The sequence below is a fragment of the Enhydra lutris genome, unplaced genomic scaffold (assembly GCF_002288905.1).
Source record: "Enhydra lutris kenyoni isolate GAN:26980312 unplaced genomic scaffold, ASM228890v2 scaffoldscaffold46, whole genome shotgun sequence".
Taxonomy (NCBI): domain Eukaryota; kingdom Metazoa; phylum Chordata; class Mammalia; order Carnivora; family Mustelidae; genus Enhydra; species Enhydra lutris.
Genome location: NW_019154130.1, coordinates 8064792 through 8077810, shown reverse-complemented (window position 1 = coordinate 8077810; position 13019 = coordinate 8064792). Strand labels below are relative to the sequence as shown.

Below are 13019 nucleotides of genomic sequence, written 5' to 3'. Positions count from 1 at the left end.
TGTGGCTATAATATCTGTGTTTCTCTGAATATCGATGACAGTGGAACACCCTCACAGATGTTTGTTTGGCTCACCCTTGGCACTTTGACTCCAGTAGAATAAGCTTTCATTCCCACCCATCCATCCAAACTGCTCTGCTCCAGGATACCAATGAATAACTCTCCATTGTCAAATCAAATGATCAACACTCGGTCCTCTCCTTGGACCTACTGGTAAGACTTAAAAGATGATTAGAATGTTCTGACTTACCTTTGAAAAGAATCACTCTGCCCACTGGGTGGAAAACAGGCTGCTGGGAGAGCCAGGGTGGAAGCAGAGAGACCAGTTAGAGACTTCTGCGGTTGGAGAAGGGAAGAGGGAGTTGATGATGGCTTGCAGTGTGCTGGAGAGTGGGGGTCGGTGGTGGTGGTGGTAAGAGGTCTCATTCTGGATATCTGTTGAAGGTAGAGCCACGAGAATTTGCAGATGGACTGGTGTTGTAGTGTAAGGCTCTTCTAGAAACACTTTCTTTCTTGGGTTTTCAGGACATGCTCTCTCCTGGTGGTTCCCCTACCATACCAGCCACTCCTTCGCCCTCCACTTCTTTCCCGAGTCCTCATTTTATCAACACCTACACATGCAGCACCCTGGAGCTAAGCCCTCACCCAGTCCTCGGATCTGTTCCTTTCTCTATCTGCTGGCTCTGCTCCCTGGGCAGTGGCCACAGTCCTGTGGCTTGAATATCATCTCTGGACTGGAGACTCTCACATAGACATCTGTGGCTGACTTTCCTCCTGAGTTCCAGACCCAGTCGTCTTGCTGCCTAGCTGCCATGCCCGCCTGGGTGTTTAAGAGGCATCTCATGCTCAACACATCCAACGCCTGCTTTTCCACGCTCATCTGCACCTCAGTGAATGGCAACTCTGTTCTTGCCGTTGCTCAGGTCAGAGCCAGTAGAGTCCTCCTTTGTCACCTTTCTCTAACACTCGACATCTGCTGTGTCACCAAATCCTTTGAGCTCTACCTCACAGTATACGCAGATTCTAGCCTCTTCTCACCACTACCACTTCAGCCACCCTCCTAAAAGCTTCCAGCGTCTCCTGCTTGGCATATCACAGGGTCTCTAAGGATTCTCTGCTTATGCAATGGCCCATCACCCCACCCCTGCCTGTTCTTTGATCATGTAGCAGATGGAGTGATCCTTCAGTACTTCTCAGCTCTAGTCATTCCTTTGCCAGAGGCCTTCTGTGCTTCCCATCTCCACTGAAATAGAAACGTAAGTCCTTACCGGCCCTTACCAAGTCTTCACGTGACCTGTCTCCATCCACAGCCCTCAACTGCTACTCCACCATGCCCACTCTGTCCAGATAATGCTGACTTCCTTGCTGCTCTTCAGACATGCCAAGCATGCTCCCATCTCAGGACCCTTCCACTTCGACTCCCCTCTCCTTGATAGGCTCTTCCCCTCTCTGACCATTGGCTTCAAATAGAATTCCACCTTCACATCACTCTTGTTCCCCTTGCACAGCTTCATTCTGCTCCGTTACACATATTACAGCCTGACGCATCATGGAGTTATCTTTTTGTTGGTGCCAGGTTGGCAGTCTTTTTTTTTTTTTTCTTCATTGTCATGGGACCAGAGGCTTTGTCTTATTTTCGACCATGTCCCTAGTACTAGTACAACAGTTCATAGGTAAGGACTCAGCAGTGGTTGAATGAATGAATGAGGAGAGGTGACGCGTCAGCTTCACAGTCCAATTGGACTTGTGTAAAAAAGCACCCAGGTTGGACAGCAAGCCGCGAATGTGCAAGTTGGCCTGTCCTGAGCCATTTGCACGTTAAGGACTAAGGATGCGGTCAGAAGAGGGAGAAAGCTGGAATCTTTGACTTAGGGTCCAAGCAGCAGGTTGCTTTTAATGCCACCATGGTCTTGAAAGGAGGGCTCTAAGGAAAGGCAGAAAGTCCTTACCAGGCTTACCTGTACCTGGGCCCAAGGCAGCGATTGCCACATCAGCCAAATCTTACTCCTCCTCACCCCCAGAGATGTTCAATTTAGGAGGGGAAGTAGAATGTGTTTGCAAATGATCATGTATGTGATAGGTCAGAATGCCAGAGGTATAAAGGAAGTTCAGTACTGTGACTCGGTAGTGGTAGATCTTATTACCATAGCTGAACAACGTACAATTCATACAATCTTACATCCATCGACACAGTTGATTTTAGATCACCTAAAATCAGTGTTGATCTGCGTACCCGCTGTATGCCAAGCAGTGCACTCGATACCATCACACACGTCACCCAACTTAATCTCTCAGCCAGTCTGTGAGAGGCGTCCTTTGTGTGGCCATCTTACTGCGGCAGAAACCTAAGCCTGAGGAAGTGAAGTTTGGTGTCTAATTCCAACCAGCCAGAGAGTAATACCTGGGTTTAGAGAGAGGGAAGATGAATCAGAAGAAAGGTGATTCTTTTTTTTTTTTTAAGATTTTATTTATTTATTTGACAGAGAAAGACTTAGCAAGAGAGGGAACACAGCAAGGGGAGTGGGAGAGGGAGACACAGGCTCCCCACTGAGCAAGGAGCCTGATGTAGGGCTTGATCCCAGAACCTTTTGATCATGACCTGAGCTGAAGGCAGTAGCCTAATAACTGATCCACCCAGGTACCCTGACTGTCTTCTTTTTAGAAAGGTTATTCTTTACTCTCAATATCCTTTCTGGTTGGATTTGTTAGGCTAGGAGAACGCAAGACTCCAAGCTTACACAGCTCTCATGCTCTTAGCATCCACGGAGAAGAAGAAAAGAGCTCTCCTACCCTATGACCCAGCAATCCCACTACTGGGTATTTTCCCCAAAGATACAAATGTAGTGATCCAAAGGGGCACGTGCACCCGAATGATTATAGCAGCAATGTCCACAATAGCCAAACTATGTAAAGAACCTAGATGTCCATCAACAGATAAATGGATTAAGAAGATGTGGTATAGGGGCGCCTGGGTGGCTCAGTGGGTTAAGCCTCTGCCCTCGGCTCAGGTCACGATTCCAGGGTCCTGGGATCGAGCCCCACATCGGACTCTCTGCTCAGCAGGGAGCCTGCTTCCTCCTCTCTCTCTGCCTGCCTCTCTGCCTACTTGTGATTTCTCTCTCTGTCAAATAAATAAATAAAATCTTAAAAAAAAAAGATGTGGTATATATATCCAGTGGAATACTATGCAGCCATCAAAAGAAATGAAATCTTGCCATTTGCCACGACATGGATGGAACTAGAGGGTATTATGCTGAGCGAAATAAGTCAATCAGAGAAAGAGAATTATCATACGCTCTCCCTGATATGAAGAATTTGAGAGGCAACATGGGGAGTTTGGGGGATAAGGAAGGAAAAAATGAAACAAGATGGGATCAGGAGGAAGAGAAACCATAAAAGACTCTTAATCTCACAAAACAAACTGAGGGTTGCTGGGGGGAGGGAGGTAGGGAGAGGGTGATTGGGTTGTGGACATTGGGGAGGGTGTGTGCTATGGTGAGTGCTGTGAAGTGTAAATCTGGCAATTCACAGACCTGTATCACTGGGGCCAGTAATACATTATATATTAATAAAAAAAAAGAAAAAGAAAAAAAGAGCTCTCATGGTGCTTAGGAAAGGTAGTCTATTATTGTCTCTTATGCTTGAATTGTTTTGTAAAACACCACTAATGTTGACATGGGTCATAAAAACAGCTAATGTGACAATAAAGATGATTAAAAATTGTATGTGTTTTGGAAAGAAATAATGCATAAAAGGAATAGTTTCTTTTTTTAGGTGCATTGTTACATAAAATATAAGTACTACAGTAGAGACTCTGAATAGTTGGGGGATCTGATGTACTGGTACTTTGTTGCAACAGTTTTATAAAGAGATTCCTGGTTGTAGGCTCTCCTTAAACCATGACACATCAGTTATTTCAAAGTTGGGGTCCAGTCTGATTTTTACAAAGCATAGAACTAATTGGTAGCCTTTGCTTTATTTGGCATCTTGTTTACATTTCTGTATTTTTCTGATGACCTAACTTACCTGTGAAACCATAAAGGAAGGCCCTGGTTGGATAAGGGGTCAGTGGATGGTGTGAGGGAGAGCCTTCTTTCCTGTCCTCTGGTACCTACACTGTGCCTTTTTTATTTCTGTTTTTCACGGTGGGAAATGGTCTGCACTCACATCCAGCTCGTGATTATTAGGTGACTGCAAATGCATTATTAAGAGAAAGGTTGTGGTTTTGGAGCTCTTTCCTTTTGTGTCTTGCAAGGCTTCCTTTCCATTTCTCCACTAACACATGAGTAGCTCTAGAATTTGAGATTCTGAGAATATGTTGCGTGAGTAAACACATTTCTCACAAAGTCCTAACTGGAGATTTCACTCAAGGACAAGGATGGATGGATCCTCCCCTGTTCGATAGAAAGCAATCACTTGATGGTCTGTTTCAGACTGACTGCCCTATAGGACTTTCCATGAGTATCCTCAAAGAGAATCCATGTTTCCTTGAGAAAAGTAGAGAGAGGTATGCTGGAGCAGTTTCAAAGAGCCTCCCTGGAGGGGCAAAGGTTGAACCAAGTGAGGGTAGGGAAGAGTAAGGTCATTTGATGGAATCAAAAGCCCAGAGCGGAAAGTGGCCATGTCATGTAGTGAGGACACAGGTCCTTCCTGTCAGACAAACTGATAGGAGGAATGAGGACATGCTTGTTTTCAAGTCACAGGAGACAATGGCTAGAAGTGGACAGGAGGACCCAGTTGTCAGAGTCCTTTAAAGCCACACCAAGTTTATGTCGTCTGCTCTAGATAATGAGAGAGCAGTGGACATTCCTGAACTCCAGACTGTGGTGACAAGATTAGTGTCCAAACAACATTGGGAAGGTCATTAGAGAGCCTGGTTAGGTAGTTTTCAGCAGTAAAATGGGCATTGGTTTGCAAACACTTCATCAGTCATGATTCCACCTCCGGTTTCCTTTGTAAATATTTAGAAAATTGTTTTCTAACTGTGAGAAGAGTTGTGTGGGTTTGTCCTTCACAAACTAATCCAATGCCTTTGTTATCCTCATATGTTTCATTGTAGCGTGACCTCCTTAGGTAAGACTGCTATGATTTTATTAAATAACAAAAGCCATATTGGACCTCCCCCCACCCACTTCTTCCCTGGTCCAAAAAGTTTTACAGCTTAATGTTCAGAAGCAGGGAGAATATTAATTTTAAAGAGTCAACATTTTGCAAACATTCTTGGAGGAAGTCTGCTCTTGGTTTTGAGAAAACATTTCAGTGAGCATGTTTGCCCAAAGGAAACACCAAAATTCTGTTCTGACATTAAGTTTCTCAGCACTGAAAGTTTTTATTTTAATTTTTAATACCATGTCAAGAAATTTTGCAGACAATGGGCACCTGGGTGGCTCAGTGTGTTAAAGCCTCTGCCTTCAGCTCAGGTCATGATCTCAGGGTCCTGGGATGGAGCCCCACATCAGGCTCTCTGCTCAGCAGGGAGCCTGCTTCCTCCTCTCTCTCTGCCTGCCTCTCTGCCTACTTGTGATCTCTATCTGTCAAATAAATAAAAATCTTTTTTAAAAAAAGGAAAAAAAAAGGAATTTTGCAGACAAGTGCAGAACTTTAGTTAGTGCAGAGTTGTTTCTCTGTGAAATTGATAATGTCACCTGTGTTTAATGTAAATCTTTTATTTTTCCTTCAACTGAGCCCCAGAGGAGAGGTTGGTGTCTGGCTCCAAGTTTTGAGGACATTCCTCAAAATAGTACTCCTACATGGACAAGGAAAGATGTCAGGTTGGGGACTTTCAAGGAAAGAGAGGATGTATCCAAGTCTCCCAGGTAGGGGCATGACCTCTGGACTCCAGGAACATTAATATTGGCCACATCCAAATGCATTCTTTTTCACATTGTAGTTTCTCTTTGTTCCCTCTAAGTCTGGATAAAAGTCTAGAGCCTGGACTTGGCTATGCTTTGGGGAAGCAAGGAAAGGGCTTCAGTCTCCACCAGCCTTAGGGAGCACAGAGAGGACAGTAGCCACCCAGGGAAGCTACTGTCCTCTCTGTGCTCCCTAAGGCTGGTGGTATCTCAGGACCCCAAGATCATGACCTGTGCCAAAGGCAGATGCTTAACTGACTGAGCCACCCAGGCGCCCCTTGTTGTGAAGTTTTAGATAAGTTTTAATGATTGATTCCAATTATCTATCTGACTTTTGGTCTTTAAAGAATGCTATTAAATAGCTAAGCATAATTACCCCCTACCTAAATCATGATTCCCTTATACTTGAGAAGTAAAACTATGTGATGCTTTTAGCTTTTGGCATAGTCCCCATCACATGTGCAGTTAGGAAGGTCACCCCTTCTGTTCTCCACTGAAGTGCTTCTTACTAGAAATCCTCCACATCTTTTTCAAAGTCTCTAAGCACAGGTTTACATGTGGGTAAACTTACCCAGTTTTACCCTTATCATCACAGCTCTTGGCTGACCACCGTTTAGTGTTCTAATTAGATGGTGGTCTAGGGGTGTTTTCACCATGCATCCTGACCTTCTGGCATAAAACACTTTGAGATTTGGCTACCAATAACTCTCATGACCTGGAATCTTACATAACTGAAGTCCTGAGTTTGGATTTTTGCCCTTAAAAAAGTTTAGTTTTGTTCCAGCAAAAGTAATTAATATAAGCTTCTTTAAGGCAGAAGTCAGGTCTTCCCATTCTCTCTCTCTCTTTTTTTTTTAATTTATTTTAATTAAATTAAATAAATTAAATAAATTTAATTTACTAAATTAAATTTATTTAATTTTAATTTATTTGACAAGTAGGCAGAGAGGCAGGCAGAGAGAGAGAGGAGGAAGCAGTCTCCCTGCTGAGCAGAGAGCCCGATGCGGGGCTCGATCCCAGGACCCTGAGATCATGACCTGAGCTGAAGGCAGAGGCTTAACCCACTGAGCCACCCAGGCACCCAAGTCTTGCCATTCTTTTTTCTGTTCTTTTCTGCTCATGTAGGTCAGGCAGTTAGGAGAGGAATTCATGTATCAAATGTATTGTCAGGGACTGATGCTCAGGAACATCTCTGAGACTCAAAACGCTCAACCTGTAGCAACACTGCACCCAAGCAAGGTTTTGGCAAGTGGCATCCATAGAAGTTACCCTCCTATTTTAAGGTTCCCTCTGGTTAAGTCCTTCATTTGGTCAACATTTACTGAGCACCCACAATGAGCTGGGACCTCAGAGCTGAATAAAATAAGCCTGCCGCTCCATGATGTCAAGGTATAATCGGGGAAAGGCACTTTCACCGGTAATGATTACACAGTGTGGTAGGTTCATGATAGCAGTAAGGCATCCCTCTGTAAGGCTTTTGTTTCGTTAGAGTAACTGAGGAAGAAACCATTATCTGGGCACTTAAAGGACATATTGACCGTCTTTCTGGTCACTTCTTTGTACTCAAGGAAGGGCTCATGAGACAGTGGGGAATGTAGATTCAGTTGGATGTTGGGCGGAACAAAGGTTGCTAGGTCTAGAATAGAACTCTTCAGGGTCTGTTTCCTCGTGCAGAATTTGGGAGGTCTTATAGGACGGGAGGTAGGATAAAATTAAGACAAAAAATGTAAAGTGTTTAGCACAGTGTCTCGTTCTGAATGGGTCATGTTTTTATATAGGTACTTCTGCTCTTTATAATTAACTACCCTCCAAAGCTCTGGTCCTTTAGACAGTCACTCAACAGTATATTAACTTAAAAGAATTGAAAATTAAACAGAATCAAAAAAGTTGAAAATGGGGGCACCTGGGTGGCTTAGTGGGTTAAAGCCTTTGCCTTCAGCTCAGGTCATGATCCCAGCGTCCTGAGATCAAGCCCCGCATTGGGTTCTCTGCTCGGCAGGGAGCATGCTTCCTGCTCTCTCTCTCTGCCTGCCTCTCTGCCTACTTGTAATCTCTATCTGTCAAATAAATAAATAAAATCTTTTTTTAAAAAAGTAGAAAATAGAAGAAAGTAAAATGAGCACTAGTCAAGATCACCTCTTGGCCAGGTTGCCCACCCTTGTCACCCAGAACCAGGGTGATCATACTGCCATGAATTGAATGGAGAACCACAAAATGGAAGGAGACCCAGGTAATAGGCCACATGAAGCCCAAAGTGATATTGTTTGAAAACAGGTATTTATTTACTTTTTAATTTAAATCTTTTCATTTCATGGATACACTTCACAGAGCAATTAGAACAACAAACATAGAAACTACTTTCCTAATGTAATGTGTAGTTTTAAGTGGGGTGAAAAACCTGGACCCTAATAGATATAAACATTTAATACTGTATATCCAACACAGTCGATGCAAGATGACATTCCCTAAAAAACAGTTATGTCAAAACTGGACCTACTGAAGACAAAATATTGAGCTGAAAGTTTCATGAGAGAATTTTAATTTAAATAAATGTTTCATAAAATATGATAATGAAATATTAAAATATTTTTATAAATGATTTCATCTATGTATACATAATCAATGAGTACATTGAAGAAGAAAAGCCCTTCCTTGCACAGTTGTACATTTCATAAGACTGTAGAGTCCCTATTAGGGCCACTGCTGCCATTGGTGTGCACTTCATATTTGCTCCACTGAACCTCCATTCCAGCTAGTGTTTGGGTATTGGCTATATTAGACTTCTTCCTATCACTACTTATTTCTTACCTCTACTTCTTCTTCTACTTGGCCTCCTTCCTTTTCTTGTACAGCTTCTTCTTCAGTATCTTCTAGAGTCCCTTGTGAGCACTGTGATATCTCCTTTCCAGCCCCAACACTGGCACCAATAATCAGACTTAAAAATATTGCCACAAGAAGTAAGGGAAATATGTACAATAGATTGCCAAGACTTTTGCTTTCAAATTTATTCTCACTGACCCTGCCAAAATTACCACGATGAAAACTAAGACCTCTAGTTTCATCTTCACTTACATTTCCATCATCTGGCTTGCCGGGGGGACCACTGTCCACACTACCCCCATTTCCTGAAACTTTGCAGTCAGGGGGTGCATAGCCCTCCTCACAATGGCAGTGCCTTAAATTGTTGCAGACTCCTCTCCCATTACACATTTCTTGAGGTTCACAATCATACTTAAGCACAGCATGATCAATGCAGGAGTAATTCACACAGATTTTGTTTGGGGCACAAAGGGTACCCGTGTCCACATCTCCATCATCAGGGATATCAGTAATGTTATAGACATCCATGCTCCAGCACCAGTCATCATTGTGAGCTACCTGAATCAGAGTATGGTGAGGTTTGATTGGTGGTACCCGTGTAATATTTGTACATATAAGTTTCCCACAAAATATATTCTCATCAGTGCACTTAACATATCTAGGGACAGCAGCAGTAGGATAGCCACAGTTTCCAAACCGGTTCCCTTTCGTGTTCATGGAAATATAACAGTCTTCTGGGGCTGACCTTGCAGGTGACCCATATATATCCATGCACTGAGTATCAGGGTTCTTGCACCGGCCCATAAAACAATAGTGAATTATATCACACGATGTACCATCTTGCTTATAGTGATCCCTGGGACATTCTCCAGAGGTACCATCACAATACTCTGGGAGGTCACACTCTCCAAGAGCAGAACGACACATGAAACCCTTACGTCTCCACTGGCAATTAAAACAGCACAGTCCGTCACTACACTGTGCACGCTCATTCAGCCTACATGTTTCGTCACAGCACGGGTTATTACCACAGTCAGGTCCACAGTCACACTCCTCATTCACCTCCAACACACCGTTTCCACACGTGGCTTGCCTACGCAGGCGACCTTGGGGCCGGGGCTTGTTAAACAGGCAGGCCCCTTTGTGTTCCCGGAGGAACTGGTAGAAGTGGTCAGAGCTGCAGTTGCTGAAGCCACTTTCTTTAGTGATGTTTTCACGCATGAGGCAAAAGCGTTTATCTTTACAAGTGCAGGCCGAGTGGTCGTGCTGAATACCCAAGTTGTGCCCAAGCTCATGGGCCATGAGCGCCGCAAACAGGAGGACGTCTTCATGGTGGAAGGATTCAACAGCGGCTGCAAAGCCTCTTGAACAGGCACCATTGAGAAATGCCTGTCCCACATCGTCTTCAGGATGATGTCCCACGATCATGTGGGCAACATCGTGCTTCACCCGGGGGAAGAGCTTCTCCTGTCTCCAGCTATTGAAATTCCTCAGTGTAACTCGCAAGTCCGCTGGGACTTCTATGAGGTCCCCCTCGGTCCAGATCTCCATTCCAGCCAGCACCACCTGGGTGTTTATGCCCCGCGTGAAGATGTTGGCCAGAGCGGTGATGTCCATTACTCTCTGGACCGTCTCATCGACGTTACTGCCCCACATCTGGAAGCGCAGGTTGCTGACCACGACAAACATCTCCACGTACTTGGTGTGTGACCAAAAGGACGGCAGTGCCTGTAGACTGCGAGGCTTCCTGCTCCCTTGTTGCCGGCTGGTGGACACCACTTGGCTGCCTCTGGAAGTGACGCTGCAGGACACTCGAGCTTGGGGTGCCATGGTGTACAACACATGTTCAAACCGTTCTGAGGTGTCCGTGGGCTCAATGCCATAGGGTTTCCCCTCCTTAATCAGGATGCCCCTGAGGCCTGAACAGGTGTTGAGGGAAACAAAAGAACCCGGGACTCCTTCTATGTAGCCTTCGTAGTGACAGTCATGAGAGATGAAAGGCACTTCTTGCCCCAGGACCCCATTGTGGTAGCTGAAGACTGGAAAGTTATTCACAAAATAGTCTCTCTTCACCTTCAGTTGAATCACCTGCTTCTGGCCCTGCATTAATAGTGTATAGGATGCCTTTTCCCCTGGGTCTTCCCTTCCCTTGACTGTCAGACTCTTGGGGATGACTGTTTCGTAAGAAGAGTAATACACAGATCCAGGGTCACAGTACAAGCCTGGCAGGAAAATCACCAACAGCAACACAATCCCCAATGTAACACATGTAGTTTTTGGCTCTGGTCCCAGCCTGAAGTCCCTCTTTTGCTGAGCCCAAGTCTGAAACTTTATCTTACCCTCTTTCAAGGCCCTTTGGTTCTTCCATAGTGAAGGCAATATAGAGGAAGAGTTTCTCGAAGAGGCTAGCATTGACAATGCCATTGTGAGTCAGTTGATGCTGTGTGGCCTATGTCCCACAGCAATAGCTCTCCCAGGCATGCTGAGAACCGGAGAGTCAGACATCAGCTCCACGTCTAGGCTGGCTCACTAAGGGGTGGCTGCTGAGACTTTGGGGCTGAATTTCTATTTGGTCTTGGCCTTTGGTAGTTCCCTTACCATATGACTTCCTTCCAACAGCTGAAGCTCTAATGTTCCTTGAGTTTGTTCCCTTTACCTTCACAGATATGCCATGTAGGCAGACTGTAATGATTCAGACAGTACTATTAACTCGTAATTTGCCTAAGTTATCCTTATTCTCAGCCCAGGCCACACTACTCCTGATATCCGTTAATCTGCTCCTTCTTTGAAACCCAACATTCTGGCAGGAGGTAGGGGGAGGGGACGGGGATTCTTTGGGGATCTCTGAGCAGGACAAAGTTCTCTGTACCCACTGCTTCCTTTCCTCATTTCTGTAGTTATCAAGATATCGTTTCTCATCCCAACCCTCCTTCATCAGCCTATGTTCGTAAGACATGAGTTTAAACTTTTTGTATCTGTATGTAAACATAATTCTTCCCTATAGTAAGTTTTCCTAATACACATAAGCGATAAATGAACTAAAGCTAGTTTTACCATGGAAGTATACAAGTGACTAGGATCAACATTCAATTCCTCCTAACTGCCCCAACATAAAAACAAACTCTGATTAGATATCCAGTTACCATTTCATCAAGAAAATAAAAAATGGACTGTATAACAAGTTTTTAAATATTTTTTCACTCTTATAACTAAAATTGAACGGTAATGTCTATATAAGTCCTTGGATTTGGTTTTGTGTCAATTTTCTGGTGTATTTAGCAGTAATTTTAAAAGGGGGGGGAACCCTATCTATTTACTTTTCTTGCAGTTATTTTCCGGTACATTCTCTGATAAACTAAGGCTGTAATATCTGTTACCCTGCATAAAAATAATTTTATATCAAGTCAAATATTTACAACATAAAACCTTTAAAATAAAGGTTGTGACTACAAGTAGCACTAAAAAATGGGGATATGCCCCAATTCAAAAAGGAATGGTACAGGGTCACCTGCATGGCTCAGTCCGTTGAGCATCCTGACTCCTCTCAGGGTCATGAGATGGAGCCCTGCATCAGGCTCTGCTCAGCGAGGAGACTGCTTGAGATTCTCTCTCTCCTTCTGCTTCTGGCCCTCCCCCCACTCATGCTTGCTCTATCAAATTTAAGAAAAAGGAATAGTTCAATACCATAAGATATCAGATATGAGCAGGAGAACAGATCAACTCAATAATATTTAATTCCTAATACAGATTTTGAAATTTATCATTAGGATCTGGCAATAGAACTTGCACTGTTATATCACGAATCCACTAAAAAATTTATAGCAAAAAGGTAAAATGATTTCTAGCTGGACTTCTTTTATTTTATGTAAGAAGAGAAAGCCTCTCAAAATTATATAATTTGGAAATGATCAGACTTAAGGTATTTCCCTTATTTGAACCACAAACAGGCAGGGCAAATTAGGTAAAGTCATTTTGTAGGATAAAATAATCAAATCAATAATGAAAGAACACTTCTATTGTTAAAATAAAAATTGTAACTAAGCATATCCAATTTTCCAATTCTCAAATTGAAACACATTTTCTTCAAAAAAATATACTGCACATAAGCATTCACACACAAGATCTGACTTAGATCACTTGCATTCTTTTTTTTTTTTTTTAAGATTTTATTTATTTGTCAGAGAGAGAGAGAAAGAGAGAGAGAGATCACAAGTAGGCCGAGAGGCAGGCAGAGGCAGAGGGAGAAGCAGGTTCCCTGCCAAGCAAGGAGCCTGATGTGGGACTCGATCCCAGGACCCTGGGATCATGACCTGAGCCGAAGGCAGCCGCTTAACCAACTGAGCCACCC

At 43.7% G+C, this 13019-nt stretch overlaps 1 protein-coding gene across 1 annotated transcript; it reads right to left on the bottom strand.

Annotated features, from left to right (window-relative positions):
• Positions 1-8644: 8644 nt before the first annotated feature.
• Positions 8645-12198, bottom strand: LOC111156358 (disintegrin and metalloproteinase domain-containing protein 1a-like). The gene has a single exon (XM_022517153.1). The coding sequence runs from the start codon at positions 11093-11095 to the stop codon at positions 8645-8647; it is 2451 nt and encodes an 816-aa protein (XP_022372861.1). The 5' UTR covers positions 11096-12198.
• Positions 12199-13019: the final 821 nt, after the last annotated feature.

Coding starts and splice junctions, on each gene's coding strand:
- LOC111156358 (XM_022517153.1), bottom strand. CDS start 11,095: ATGGCATTGTCAATGCTAGCCTCTTCGAGAAACTCTTCCTCTATATTG.